The 13,118-nt window shown below is 40.8% G+C and overlaps 1 protein-coding gene and 1 non-coding gene across 2 annotated transcripts; one reads left to right on the forward strand and one right to left on the reverse strand.

Moving 5' to 3' along the window:
- Positions 1–679: 679 nt before the first annotated feature.
- On the forward strand, positions 680–5,071 carry LOC4341102 (uncharacterized GPI-anchored protein At4g28100). Its single transcript, XM_015787217.3, has 2 exons — positions 680–1,503; positions 4,473–5,071. The coding sequence occupies exons 1-2, from the start codon at positions 754–756 to the stop codon at positions 4,845–4,847; spliced, it is 1,125 nt and encodes a 374-aa protein (XP_015642703.1). The 5' UTR covers positions 680–753; the 3' UTR covers positions 4,848–5,071.
- A 5,609-nt stretch (positions 5,072–10,680) lies between these two features.
- Positions 10,681–12,684, reverse strand: LOC9269771 (uncharacterized). Its single transcript, XR_003243143.2, has 3 exons — positions 12,155–12,684; positions 11,519–11,623; positions 10,681–11,047 (listed from the first exon to the last, which is right to left on the reverse strand). It is a non-coding gene; the product is annotated as an uncharacterized protein (transcript).
- Positions 12,685–13,118: the final 434 nt, after the last annotated feature.

The following is a 13,118-nucleotide window of genomic DNA, read 5'->3' on the forward strand; positions in this document are numbered from 1 at the left end:
GTGCCTTTTGACAATACTCAAAAACATGTAAGTTTAAATTTGTCTTCGAGTTAAAAATAAATATGACTATGAATATATGCTTATTAACTAGTGTTTGATTTGTTGTTTTGTTTCAACTCGTAGAAATCGAATTTTAACTTACATGTTTGTGAAGTGTTTATGTAAAAAAATCATAAATATTTATGTGACATACAGAAGACAAGGAGACATCCCTCGAAAGTTTAAAATCAATTCCCACAATTCAGAGCAAACTTCCTCAACTATATACTTGGCGTATTAACAAAATTAACAAATTTTGTGCCAAAAGAGACAAGGCTGCTGACCCTCACTATGTTAAAGGAGCATTTGTTTTTTTAGGAAATTGCTTAAATAAACATTCGACATCGCCATAAGATTCATGTGAGGTAAGGTAGGAGGTTAACCCACAACATGCTTGGTGGACACATACGACCCTAGCGCGAACCTGATATATGTTTGTTTCATCCGGTCACAGATAATTTAATACAAATTACTTTAAAATTATAGTTACAATATAATTCACTTCAGTTACACTACTTTTTTTTTTACAAAAACTATCCAACATTCTGCAACTACTCCTGCTTTTTTTTAATAAAAAAAAAGTCCAACTCTTCCGAGCATCCAACGCTTATTGCTCAGTGCAGCCAGACATAAACCCCATATATAAGTTGTCAATTCTCAAGGGCCCATTTCCCTTCCATCTCTGCCTCACTCTTCTCCACACTAACACCCAAGATGCGGAGCCTCCACTGCGCTCTCCTCCTGCTCGCCGTCGCCGCCGCCGCCGTCCACCACCTGCCACCGGCCGCGTCGTTGCCGGCAATGCCGAACCCAGCGTCGCTCGAGCCGTCGCTGCTCTTCCCGTCGTCGTCCGGCGCGTCCTCCCAGCCGGCGCAGCCCGGCCCCGGCGCCGCGTCGTCCACCATCCCGGCGTTCCCGGAGCAGTCGGAGGCCGCCGCCGCCACCTCCGTCTGCCAGCTCGCCCCGTCCCCGCCCCTTCTCCCCGCCGTCCTCGCCTCCTGCAACGCCGGGGGCGGCGCGCTCCCGCCGCGGCTGCGTTGCTGCCCCGCGCTCGCCGCCTGGATGTACGCCGCGTACGCGCCCACCGCGCTGCTGGCAGCGGCGGCAGGAGGAGGCGGAGGCGTGCCCGGCGCGGCGCACTCCACGGCGTCGGCGGCGGAGGCGGTGGCGGCGGTGGTGGACCTGCCGGTGCTTCCCGACGACGCGGAGGAGTGCGCCGGCGCGGCGGAGCGCGCTCTGCTCGCGGCGGGTGCGTCGCTGCCGCCGCCGCCGCCGCCGTCGCAGGTGGGCGCCAACGGGACGACGGCGGCGGCGGCGTGCGACGTGCCGTTCTGCTACTGCCGGGTGAGGCTGAGGCGGCCGGCGTGCGCGGCGCCGGCGGGGAGGGCGGCGAGGAGGCTGGAGAAGGCGTGCTCGCGGCCGGGGCTCGCCGGCTGCTCCAGGTGTCTCCGGGCGCTGAACCAGGTGAGCCTCGACGCACACTAACACAGGCTTCTCCTTGGATTGCTTCTTTAATTTGGTGCAGTGGACTGGGTGCATTCAAGCTTCATAAATCGCTACAACATTTCTATTTACTTAAACTAATGGAAGCTTAAGATTGTTGATCATGGGAATCATTTCATGCATGGTACTACTTTTTTTTTCTTTTATTTTTTTATGTTTTTCTCTTCTTTTTTATTTTCAAATTAAAGCAAGAAATTAACTAATATATCATTTACTACTTTTAAATATGTCAAAGAACATGATATCAAAGTTTTGTGTACCTAACGGTATCAAAGTACTGCCTAGTATCAAACAGATGTATGGAATTGGGGTGGTAAATAAGGTCCTATCTAGAATGTATGAATTTGTACGTGTAGATTTATGGAAAAGGGAGCATCCATCACAATATCTCATTGCTCTGAATATGGTCTGACACAGATTGGAAAACTTATTATCACAGAATTGAAGTTTTTTTTTTTTGGGAACAAGTGTTGAAGTTATCTGAAATGTAGTTTTTGCAAAATATTTTAGCTGGCAGCTTTTCTTTATAATGGAAAATCTTACATTTCCGGCCTTTGCTATAATAGTAAATACATAATATATATATATATATATATATATATATATATATATATATATATATATATATATATAGTAAAATATTTTAGCTGGCTTGGCTGACTGAAATTACAAAATGGAAAAAATGACACACGTCCTTATTATTTTATTTTATTTTCAAAGTATAATATGAGAAAAATAAAAGCTTTATATCTTAATTAACCAGGGAAAATGCATTTATCAGAACATAACAATTTTCTCATTAATTTTTGGAAACATCTTGAAAGGTTCCAAAAATCACAAATTAATTGTATTAAGGTTTGAAAATCATAATGGTGGCCGGTGTAGGGAATAAGGTAGCTAAGTAAAAGTGAACACCTATCTGATAAATTAGAAAAGATAGTTTTCCCTCAAGGACAGGCAATGTATATGTATCCACAAGAACAGACAAATAGACGGTCCCAGGATTTATTTACAGCCAACAAAATGTCCAGGAAAATGTCAATTGAAGTTCACAGGTTCCATATAGTACGTACGTAGTCACAAATCCTATAGGGTACAACACAAGAGGACCCCCATGTAATAATTAAACAAAGGATAAACTACTATAGCTACAATGCACTGCAAGTCTAGAAGAGTTTCCTCAGACTTTCTGCACATAGTTAGCTGTATTGTGATGCAATGTAAGCATTACTTTCAGTAGAGCCACATATACAGCTATACTCCCTCCATCCCAAAAAAAAAAAAAAAGCAAACCCTGAATTTCCGTACCAACGTTTGACTGTCCGTCTTATATGAATTTTTTTAATAATTAGTATTTTCATTGTTGTTAGATGATAAAACATGATAATATTTTATGCGTGACTTATCTTTTTAATTTTTTTCATAATTTTTTCAAATAAGACGGACGGTCAAACATTGGACACGGAAACCAGAGTTTGTCTTTTTGGGACAGAGAGAGTACATACATACTTTCTGTCCTACTCATCACACCTTTTCTCGTTTTTCACGCGTATGTTTCCCAAATTTGTTTTTGTTTTCTTGCAAAAAAAAATGTATACGAAAGTTATTTTAAAAATTATATTAATCTATTTTTTTTAAAAAAATAGTTAATACTTAATTAATCATGTATTAATGGATTGTTTCATTTTGTATATGCGAATGATTGGTTCCCAGCATCAACATCCGAACACAGTCAGCTTAGTCTCTACTAGTAGTCTGTACCAAAGTTGCATTCCTTTATTCTTCTCGGGTTCTTCCTGCCTTTTCTTGTGTGATGTGATAATGCTGTAGCCTGGCCCTGTATCTCACATAGACTTGGCTCACCTGGAATTTGGTGCATATATACAACTGAATTTACAGAAATGCACTTGGAAGTGTGACAGTGAGAAAAAATTTTAATCAGAGATCCGGGCCGGATGGGTAGGGCCTGGAGCAATGGAGAGCATGATTTGGTTCTGAACACCATGCCTCCCACAGCTTTATTTCACAACTTTCACTTTGGCTCGCTTGCTTTACCATTGTTTTGCTTCAGGACTCGATGCGCCATTGTTTGCCCCCCTCTCATCTCTTCTTGCTTTTGTTTTCTTTCTCTCTTCGCCTCAAAAGCCTCCACTTCCCATACCGAATCATTGGCTTTACGACCCAAGCTTACCACTGGCCGGCGGTGTCGTCAAGTTTCACTTTCACCATCTCATTTTCTTTTCAGAGAGAGAGAGAAAGAGAGTGTGTCTGTCTCTGTGTGTTTCACAGACGGCCTCAACAATGGTGATCTTCTTCTGTGCCAATGCCATTGTCATACGACATGCGTCACATGAGGTTGGAGAGTTCCGAGAGATAGATGTGTGTGGGTGGCGATGTGACGCCATGTCTCGCACGCATGCGCTTTGCAATCGCAATATCTTGCTGGCAATCTCTCCAAATTGAACTGTTGCGAGAGCTAGCCAGCAAGGGCATATTGGCAGGAGGAGAAGCCCCTCCCGTTTTTTGTCCCTTGTCAATCTTAGCTGGAATCTCTTCGATTATTTACTAGTACTACTCCGTATCATGTTCTGAATGAGACGACGCATAAATGATTTTCTTTTACTGTGTAGTGTGATCGATCGAGTTGACCTATAACAGTGTGTATCAACTGCATATGGACAACGCTGAACATCTGATTATGCTGCCATTAATTAAGAAATCCTGCGAGAACATTGATTAGTTGCTCGGCTGAAACGATTGATCAAGTATAGTAGTTTGCATCCTTAATTAATTACCTTGCAACGAAAACTGCCTTTAATTTCGTTTTGTCAACTTGTAAACAAAAGAGCTCATAATTGTTTCACAATTGTTAAATGTTAATTAGCCCGATTATTAGCTCATTTCTTATGTTCTTGGATATATTGTTGAAGCTCAACGGAGGGAACGCCACGAAAGCGGCCAACGCGAGCCACGGCGGCGCGCAGGCGCAGCAGCAGCAGCAGCGCCAGCGCGACTGCCAGCTCATGGGGCTGACGTGGCTGCTCCACCGGAACGCCACGCGGCACGGCGCCGCGGCCACGGCGGTGATCCAGGCGCTCATGGCCGCCGACGACGCCACCGGCCGGCCCGCCCCTTGCTCGCTCCCCTCCGACGACCTGCCGGTCGCCGTCGCCTCGTCGGAGATCAACGGCGCCGCCGCCTCCAAGCTCGCTGGCGGTGGACTGAATATCGGCCGCCTCCTCCTTCGTCACGCCGTCGTGCTGGCTGCTTTCGCCATGATCTTGTCGTCGCAGTACTGCTTCTGAATGATCATCGGTAAAATTTGCTAGTTAGTTAATGTCTGTGTGAGATTGATGTCGATCGTTTTTTTTTCTTTAGTTAGTTCTTCAAAGAGTAGGGATTGCATTTCGTTAATGTAATTATGTGCTGTCCTGGATCCAGCTAGCTAGCAAATCTGATTATCTGAGAGTGAGCACTGAGCAGTAGCATGAATATCAATGAATCAGTTGTACGGAAATTTTAGCACTAATCCGCTACCTGATCTTTTTCCAACGGATAGAACGTTTGGATAGATTTACCTGGGAAGGGGACCAGATTCTACAAATTCTCAGATAGATTGGTAGAGTAGGAAACAGGAGATAACTGTCTGGAAACCTCTCTCGTTCTGCAACTGAAGTTTATCTGAACTTCATAGGATGGATAGTTATGTGAAAGGGTATGTAGCCTAGTGGTTGTAGTGATCTGAGTAGCACCCCAAGATCCTGAGTGGCTGAGTTCAAATCTCCATATAAGTGAATTTGAGATTGGGTTATTTGAGAGCTAAGTTCCGGCTAAGTTTCCTATCTGATAGACGAGTAAAATGCGTCACATGTACCACAACTTGTAGAGTGGGTGCAATTTAGTCACATATTTTGTAAATTGCTCAAATAAGTCACTCAACTTGTTTTGAGGTGCAAATCTAACTGAAAAGGTGCCACGCGTATTATTTATGCCAAGGTAGACGCCACATCAGCATGACAGGTTGACCTTGTATGCAAAGAACAAAGATGCAAAGTAGCCCTTACATTGTTTCAATTTTTCGTTTGAGTACATAGATTTGTTTGATACTCCATGGATATAGCTTCATGGATTTATGTGCTAAGATTTTGCAATACGAGAGAATCCATGTGATGGCAGTAGAACAACTAATCATATGTGGGCTGATGAACACCAGTAAGACGCGGAATTGGAGCCATCAAATGGAGCGCTCGTGGCCAGCGTTGATGATTTCGCCGGTGATGGATTCGTATGCAGCCACGCAGGCTATCGCCGCGACTCGCTAGACCTGGCGTCGTCCTGTCCCGTGCACATGCTAACAAAAAAACCTACAATCATGGCTTAGCACACGGGCATAACAGATATAAATAGGCCAATTAGATTAGCAAAGAGTAATATAGTAGAAGGGTTTTTCTATAAAATTGTATTACTTTCGCCAACTCATCGTCACGTCTGCCATCGTATCGTCCACTTTGACAAAAATAATACACGTGGCACGTTTTTGATTATATTTGCACCCGCAAACAAATTGAATGACTTATTTGAGCAATTTATAAGATGTGTGACTAAATTGCACCCATCTTGTAAGTTGTGATACCTACAACGCATTTTACTCTTGATAGGCTAAATTGCTAATTTAAAAAGACTACATATATCCGGTTGGATATAGAGGCCGGGTAAAAAATACCCTTATCAAAAAAAAAAAAGAAGGATGGATGGCTATTGGCTACATTAACGGAAGAACCTGAAAACATAAGAACAGAGAGCGACCACACAGCTGGAGGACAAAATAGCAATGGCCTCTATTTATTTCGATTACATCAAGATGTGCACAGGGCAGCTCACTATTATACACGTACATCTTGCAAACATACTCACGAATGCACTCTTAATACACGTCGAAATCTTCTATTATATATTTAAAAGTCCATTAAACTTCCTACAAGCGCTCTTAAGCCGCCACGTGGCACTTCTACGAACGCTTCTAGACCGCCACGTGGCAATGCCTAATCTCACCGTTGATTTTCACTTAAATCGGTGAACCTGAAAATTTGGACCATTAGATTAGATTAGATTAGATATATTTTATTTAAAAAAGAAACTAATACCTTACTGTTGGCCGAAAAAAAAACGTAAGAATTCCATAAGTACGTACGTACGGCTTAAAACAATAAAACTTAAATACTGTTCATCGGTTCCGCTTCGCAAATAAATATAAGTACGTAAGATCAGGAAAGAGCAATCGAGCTTATGCTGCTCACCTACGAGGCTACGATTCGTCAGGAAGCAAAAAAACCATGCCAGCGTATTTACGATGAAAAAAAATTAAAGCAGCGTGTAAACAAATAAAGCCAAAAAATAAACGTATGTAGTACCATCAAAATAAATCGAAAATAGAAACGTACGAAGTTCCTAGATAAAAGCTCGTGCGTTCCAACGGGTAAAGCTATTTTAATTTTATTATTGGTGTACGGTTTAGCTATAGTGAAATTGACAGTGGAAATTCGCTTGGATATTCTTTTTATAAAATCACGAGCTACAATTATGGGTCTGATCGTCTCAAATTAGCATGCAAGTGTTTTAAATTGATTGCTTATATGACTCACGTATTTGTAAAAACAAACAAAATTAAAAACCGACTCAAACACGGACATGTATTTATAAAAGCGATTGAACTTAAAAACTGACTCTAAGACATGTGACGTATCAAAGTACCGGCAAAAACATCTTCAATCTATGTATCTATTATATACTAAAAATCTATTAAACTTCCTACAAACGCTCTCAAGTCACCACGTGGGACTCCTACAGACGTTCCTATATCGCCACACGGCAATCTAATAAATTGGTGGGCCCATTATTTCTAACTATTACATTTATATTTTTTTAAAAAAAAAAGACCCCATAACCCACCTCTCTCTTCTCTTCTCTTCCCGCACCAGCCCATCTTTCAAATTGGTAGACCCATTATTTCTAACTATTAGATTTATCTTTAAAAGAAAAAAAAAGACCCCATAACCCACCTCCCTGTTCTCTTCCCGCACCGGCCCGTCTTTCTAATATGTACATACGTACTTACATTCCTCCTCCCTCCCCTCCTATCTATTCTCCCCTTCTTTCTTTTCTTTAGTATTAAAATTCTAAAAATTAATAAACTTTAAATAAAAATAATTTACCAAAAAAATTTAGTCATGACTTTTAAATAGATATAAATCTATTTCTTCTGTATTACTGTTTCCGTTAAATAAATTAGATGTACGATGAAAAAATAAAAAATAAATAAAATGTGAGTAACATAAAAAAAATATATCCTGACCTTTTGCCATGCCATCCCAATGATTAAAAGGTATATGAAGAAAATAGATGATATAGATCATATCATCATATATCACTTAAAAAATATAATTAAATCTTTTTATGAAACAAAATAATGTTAATTAAATCTATCATGGAAGTTATTTTGACATTATTATATGTTTAATATTCAAAGCAATCTACGGTAGCGCAAAATAAAATATTTTAATTGTGATTAGCATTCAGAAAAAATATTATCATCATTCTAAAATATCAATATCAATACGTCCAAACAATCTTAATAAATCTGTCAGAAAAAAAAGACTATAATACCCCTTATTAATTAAAAGGTATGTAGATGGTGAGAAGATGGTTAGGATAAGATTGAGTAAACAATAAATGTTAGTTGTTTGGATAGGACAAGTAGTATTACTCTAAAATCCCTTATATTTTGAAACAAAATTTAACTTTATCAGATTTATGTGATGGGGTATAAATCTATCTTTAATTAGATGACATAGTTCTATTAGCTATATGCTTAATAGAAAATCTTAAATAAATTTATCCTAAAATCCACAAATACATAGAAAGCATAAAAGCAATTATTACTTAAAGTTTAGAAATACCCATAGTACAAAATATATATAGTTTCATAGAAACCAACTTCATGGTGGAGACACAATATTTTCTCAAATTCAAAGTTGCATGCTTTCACACAATTTTAGTTTACAATCTTTTATATTGCAATGGTAATTAGAAGAATATCGATAATAACCAACATTCAAAGCAATCCCAAATAAATTCGAATAGAGTAGAAATGATATTTCAATAAAAAATCACCTACACATGAACATTTGTAATAAAATTTCAAACAATTTAACAAGATGCCCGCGTATGTGCGCGGGCTACCTTCCTAGTTGAAATAAAAGATAAATAAGGCTAGCAGCAAATCTCTAATCTCTTGCCAAATCCTATCTTACAGTTATAACCCACTGCACTAAATCCTAAAATTTAACATAGAAAAATATCATATCATCCTCCACTGACAACAAGATGCCACGTCATCATTTACTAACAATTATTATATTTAAACATCATACAAGCATGTTTTGTTATCTATAATTTTATAACTTATTAAATTTTAGTGCTTTTAAAATGAAAACATGTTAAACCATCATCCCATATAATCCACATAATATTTCAATATATCTCTTCCTCAGTTTTTATAATATCCTATATACCTATATAGTTCATCCTCAATTAGTTAATGTGATTTCTCTCCTCTCAAACTAAAATTTGACTGGTCGCTAGGGAGGATCCCAAAACTGCCTTTCAAACTCATTTTGGCCACTTTTGAATACAAAGTCATGTCATTTTGGTTGACTTGGGCACCTGCAACGTGTCAAGGAGCTATAAATGACATTTTGTCTCCTGTGTTTAGGAAATATGCCTTAGTTTTCTTTGATGGCATTCTAATCAGCAGTCCTGATTATAATACTCATGGGCAAGATTTGAGGATAGTGTTGCAGCTCCTTTTGAATCATCAGTGGAAGGTAAAGCTGAGTAAGTGTTCTTTTACACAGCAGGAACTTACATATATGGGTCATACCATTGGGTTTAAGGGAGGGTCCACTGATGCTAGTAAAATCCAAGATATTTTGGATTGGGCAGCACCCACCACTCTCAAGAAGCTCAGAGGCTTCTTGCATTGTTGGGTATTATAGAAGGTTTGTCAGAAATTTTGGCATTTTAAGTAAACCTCTAACTAACATGTTAAGGAAGGGGGTAGACTTCAATGGACTGTTGAAGCTGAGTTAGCATTTCAGTCATTGAAGCAGGCCTTGGTTTCAGCCCCAGTTTTAGCACTCTTTGATTTTCAGAAAACTTTTGTTATTGAGACTAATGCTAGTGAATTAGGGATTGGTGTTGTGTTGTCTCAAGACAAATACCCAATCGCCTACTATGTCAGCAAAGCTTTGGGGCCTAGGACCTGAGGTTTGTCGACTTATGAGATTATGTGCTTAGCCATTTTGTTGGGTATGGACCATTGGAGATATTATCTTCAATATGCAGAGTTTACTATCCTTACTGATCACAAAAGTTTGATGAACCTTACGGACCAACGTTTACATACTAGTTGGTAGTAGAAAGCTTACACCAAGTTGTTGGGTTTAAAATTAAAATTTTGTTAAAAAAAAGGATCCATAATGGTTTGCGGATGCTTTGTCCAGGTGTGATCATGGAGACACCATTGACACTTGGTTGGAAGAGGTTGCTCAGGGTTATTTTCTTTGCTTCCTGTGACATATAGAAGAATGAAAGCATTGTTTGGTTGGCCTGGAATGAAGGGATTTATCAAACAGCAGGTTAAGAACTACTCCATTTGTCAGCAAGCTAAACCTGACTGATATAAATATCCTGGACTGTTTCAGCCTTTACTTGTGGCATCAGGGGCTTGTCAAACAGTGACCATAGATTTCATAAAAGGGCTTCCAACATCCAGACGATTTAATTGCATCATGGTGGTAGTGCACAAGTTGTCTAGGTATGCTCACATTTTAGCCTTGGCTCATCCTTTCTCTGCTCAAGATGTTGCCCAGCTGTATATGGAAGGTGTTTTTAAATTGTATGGATTACCCCTGGCCATCATTTCTGATAGAGACAAGATATTTACCAGTCATTTCTGGGAACAGTTGTTCCAAAAGGCAAAAGGTGGGCACTAAACTACATTTGAGCACAGCTTATCACCCCCTTTATATACTGCTGAGCTCTATGCAAATGTTAGTGTAACAGCTGCTGAGCTCTATGCACATCATCATTTGAAAACCACTGCTGAAGATCAGGTATCTCACAAGAATCCACACCAATACCTAGCTGTAGTGGGGTGTGTCCATAGAGCACATCAAAAGTAGTTTTGCCCAAAGTGGAATGATAACCGGTATTGTACCAATATTCTGCCAAATACAACCTAGTGGCCCATTTGGATGGACAAGATTGCGTAAAACAACACAAATAAGTTTCTAGACACTGATTTACCCTCTCAGTCTGTCCATCTGATTTAGTTCAGGCTGATAAAAAAATGCAGCTTCAGAGCTTTTGCAGTTGGGGACTGGGTGTACTTGAAGTTAGCCTTATGTCCAATCTTCAGTTGCTCTCTAATACTCTGGTTAGTTCCCTGAGAGGACAAAGCATGGAAAAACTGAAAACTTGAACTGTCAAAGAAAGGAAATGAATATAAAAGAAGAATGTTATTGTTGAAATTCAAAGCAATAAAATTAGTAACATGATTGCAGGTTTGAATTACGGATCAGCAGGACTATTATATTTGATTCCACATTTTCTCCGCCGTCACAAGTAAACATATCTACTAAAAAAATTGTAAGATTTGTCAGCATTATGAATGTAGTTTCCTGAAATTGGGCTCTGCCATTTGCAGAACAGGACAGGCTGCCATTTTCATCACACAGATCACATTCAACAAAACGTATCAAAGATCGCATATGCACGGCAAGGAGCTCAGTTTTCCTCGCATGATTATTTAATGTGGCAACAACACCAACATGTATTGTCTGGGTAGACAAGTGAAATTGTACACATACTTACTGTACAGCAGAAACCCACATAGGTTTAGATAAAAATAACATACCAGGTCTGTCATTTCAGCCTCAACTTTCTCATTGCTTGGCACAAGCGGAGGCCTCAACTTTGCCATTGCTTGGCACAAGCGGAGGACTAATAGAGTTCCACTGCTCTGAAATAGCATGGACACAGGTTTAGAAAAATTGTAATTGAATAACAGCTCATTAACCCATTACATATATAAAGAAAACAAAAGAGTAGTTAGGTTCTTGTTCCTGGAACAAGTCTAGCGTGCATAAATTAAAGGAAAAGAAATGGACATAAATGCAACAGAATTCTTGTCTCGTGATATGTAAGAGGAAATTGAATTTCAGTTGTACCCTCACTATTTGAATTTGTGAAGAGAATTGTAAATATGCTACATGGGGGACATTTTGAAACTGAAAACGGCAAATGATGTACTATTGTTGTATATACTTATACATCTCAATTGTGCAAAAATGAACAATTCTATAGCATACAACTAATAGTAAGATCTTGATAAAAAGATACTTCTCGTAGGCATAAATATTCACCGGTCTTGAATTGAAAATTAGGAGAAACAAAACTAAAAATGCAACACAATTGTCCTGAGTTTATCAACTAGCACCAGTAAGCAAATGGTTGCAACTTGCAAAAGGCATGCTGTGAATTTTGGTCCCACCTCCAACATGGGCATTAGCAGCTCTCTTCTATCCCCTGAGCTTTGCATCAACCATGCCTCTCGGCTGTCACAGCTGATGCGCAAAATGAGGTGAACCAGATAATCCCAGAGAAGCAGATGGCTCCTCTACATCAATTCATCTTGAATCTTCAAGCGCAGGTCCGCAGTCTTCTCAAGCAGCCATGCATTACATTTTCAATGCACTTGCCCTCAGCTCATGCCGCCTACCAAGCAGGAAATCGGGTTCTCTGAATACCTCTCTTCCGGCAAAAGAAGTATGATCACCATCAAACAATGGAAATCAAGCCAAGCCATTGATCATAGCAACTCAGCCATAGGAGCGCTTGTCACTCCCTCAGAGACAGGGAATCTATACTGATGTGGTTGAGAAATTCAGTGCAGCCTATCAAGCAAATCTGAGCACATTGGCAGGGACAGGTGAATGAAATCCAGCCAAAAAAAAGAAAGATTGAAAACAGAAGCGACTAACAAAGGCCTCTCTGCCTCTCGTGTGCTTGTCGCTCTTCAGAGTTCAGACCATAGAGATGCCAGCCCGATGGTCCGCGTCGCGCGCCTTGCCCTCCCCACGCGGCCGGCGGAGGCGGCGGAGGATGGCGAGCGCGACGGCGGCTAGCGTGGCGCCCACGAGGTCAGCGGCGGCGTCCCTGAGGGAGGCTCCCGAGGACCCGAAGAAACCGGCCTCGTCGGCGATCTCCTTGGCGGCCCCCGCGGCGAGGGATGCGGCGCAGCCCAGGGCGGCGGGGCGGCGACGGAGCGGGGATCTCGAGCTGCGGCCGGCAAGCGCGGCGCCGGCGAGGGCGATGAGGAAGCAGGCGAGAACGTGCTGCAGCTTATCGGCAGCCAGCCACTCATCGGACCACTCCATCCGCCGCCGCCGCCGCCGATGATTCGGTGTCGGACTGACTGTCCGTGGCCGATGATTTCTTGTTGACAGTTGACTGGT

This window comes from Oryza sativa, chromosome 6, assembly GCF_034140825.1.
Source record: "Oryza sativa Japonica Group chromosome 6, ASM3414082v1".
NCBI classification, from domain to species: domain Eukaryota; kingdom Viridiplantae; phylum Streptophyta; class Magnoliopsida; order Poales; family Poaceae; genus Oryza; species Oryza sativa.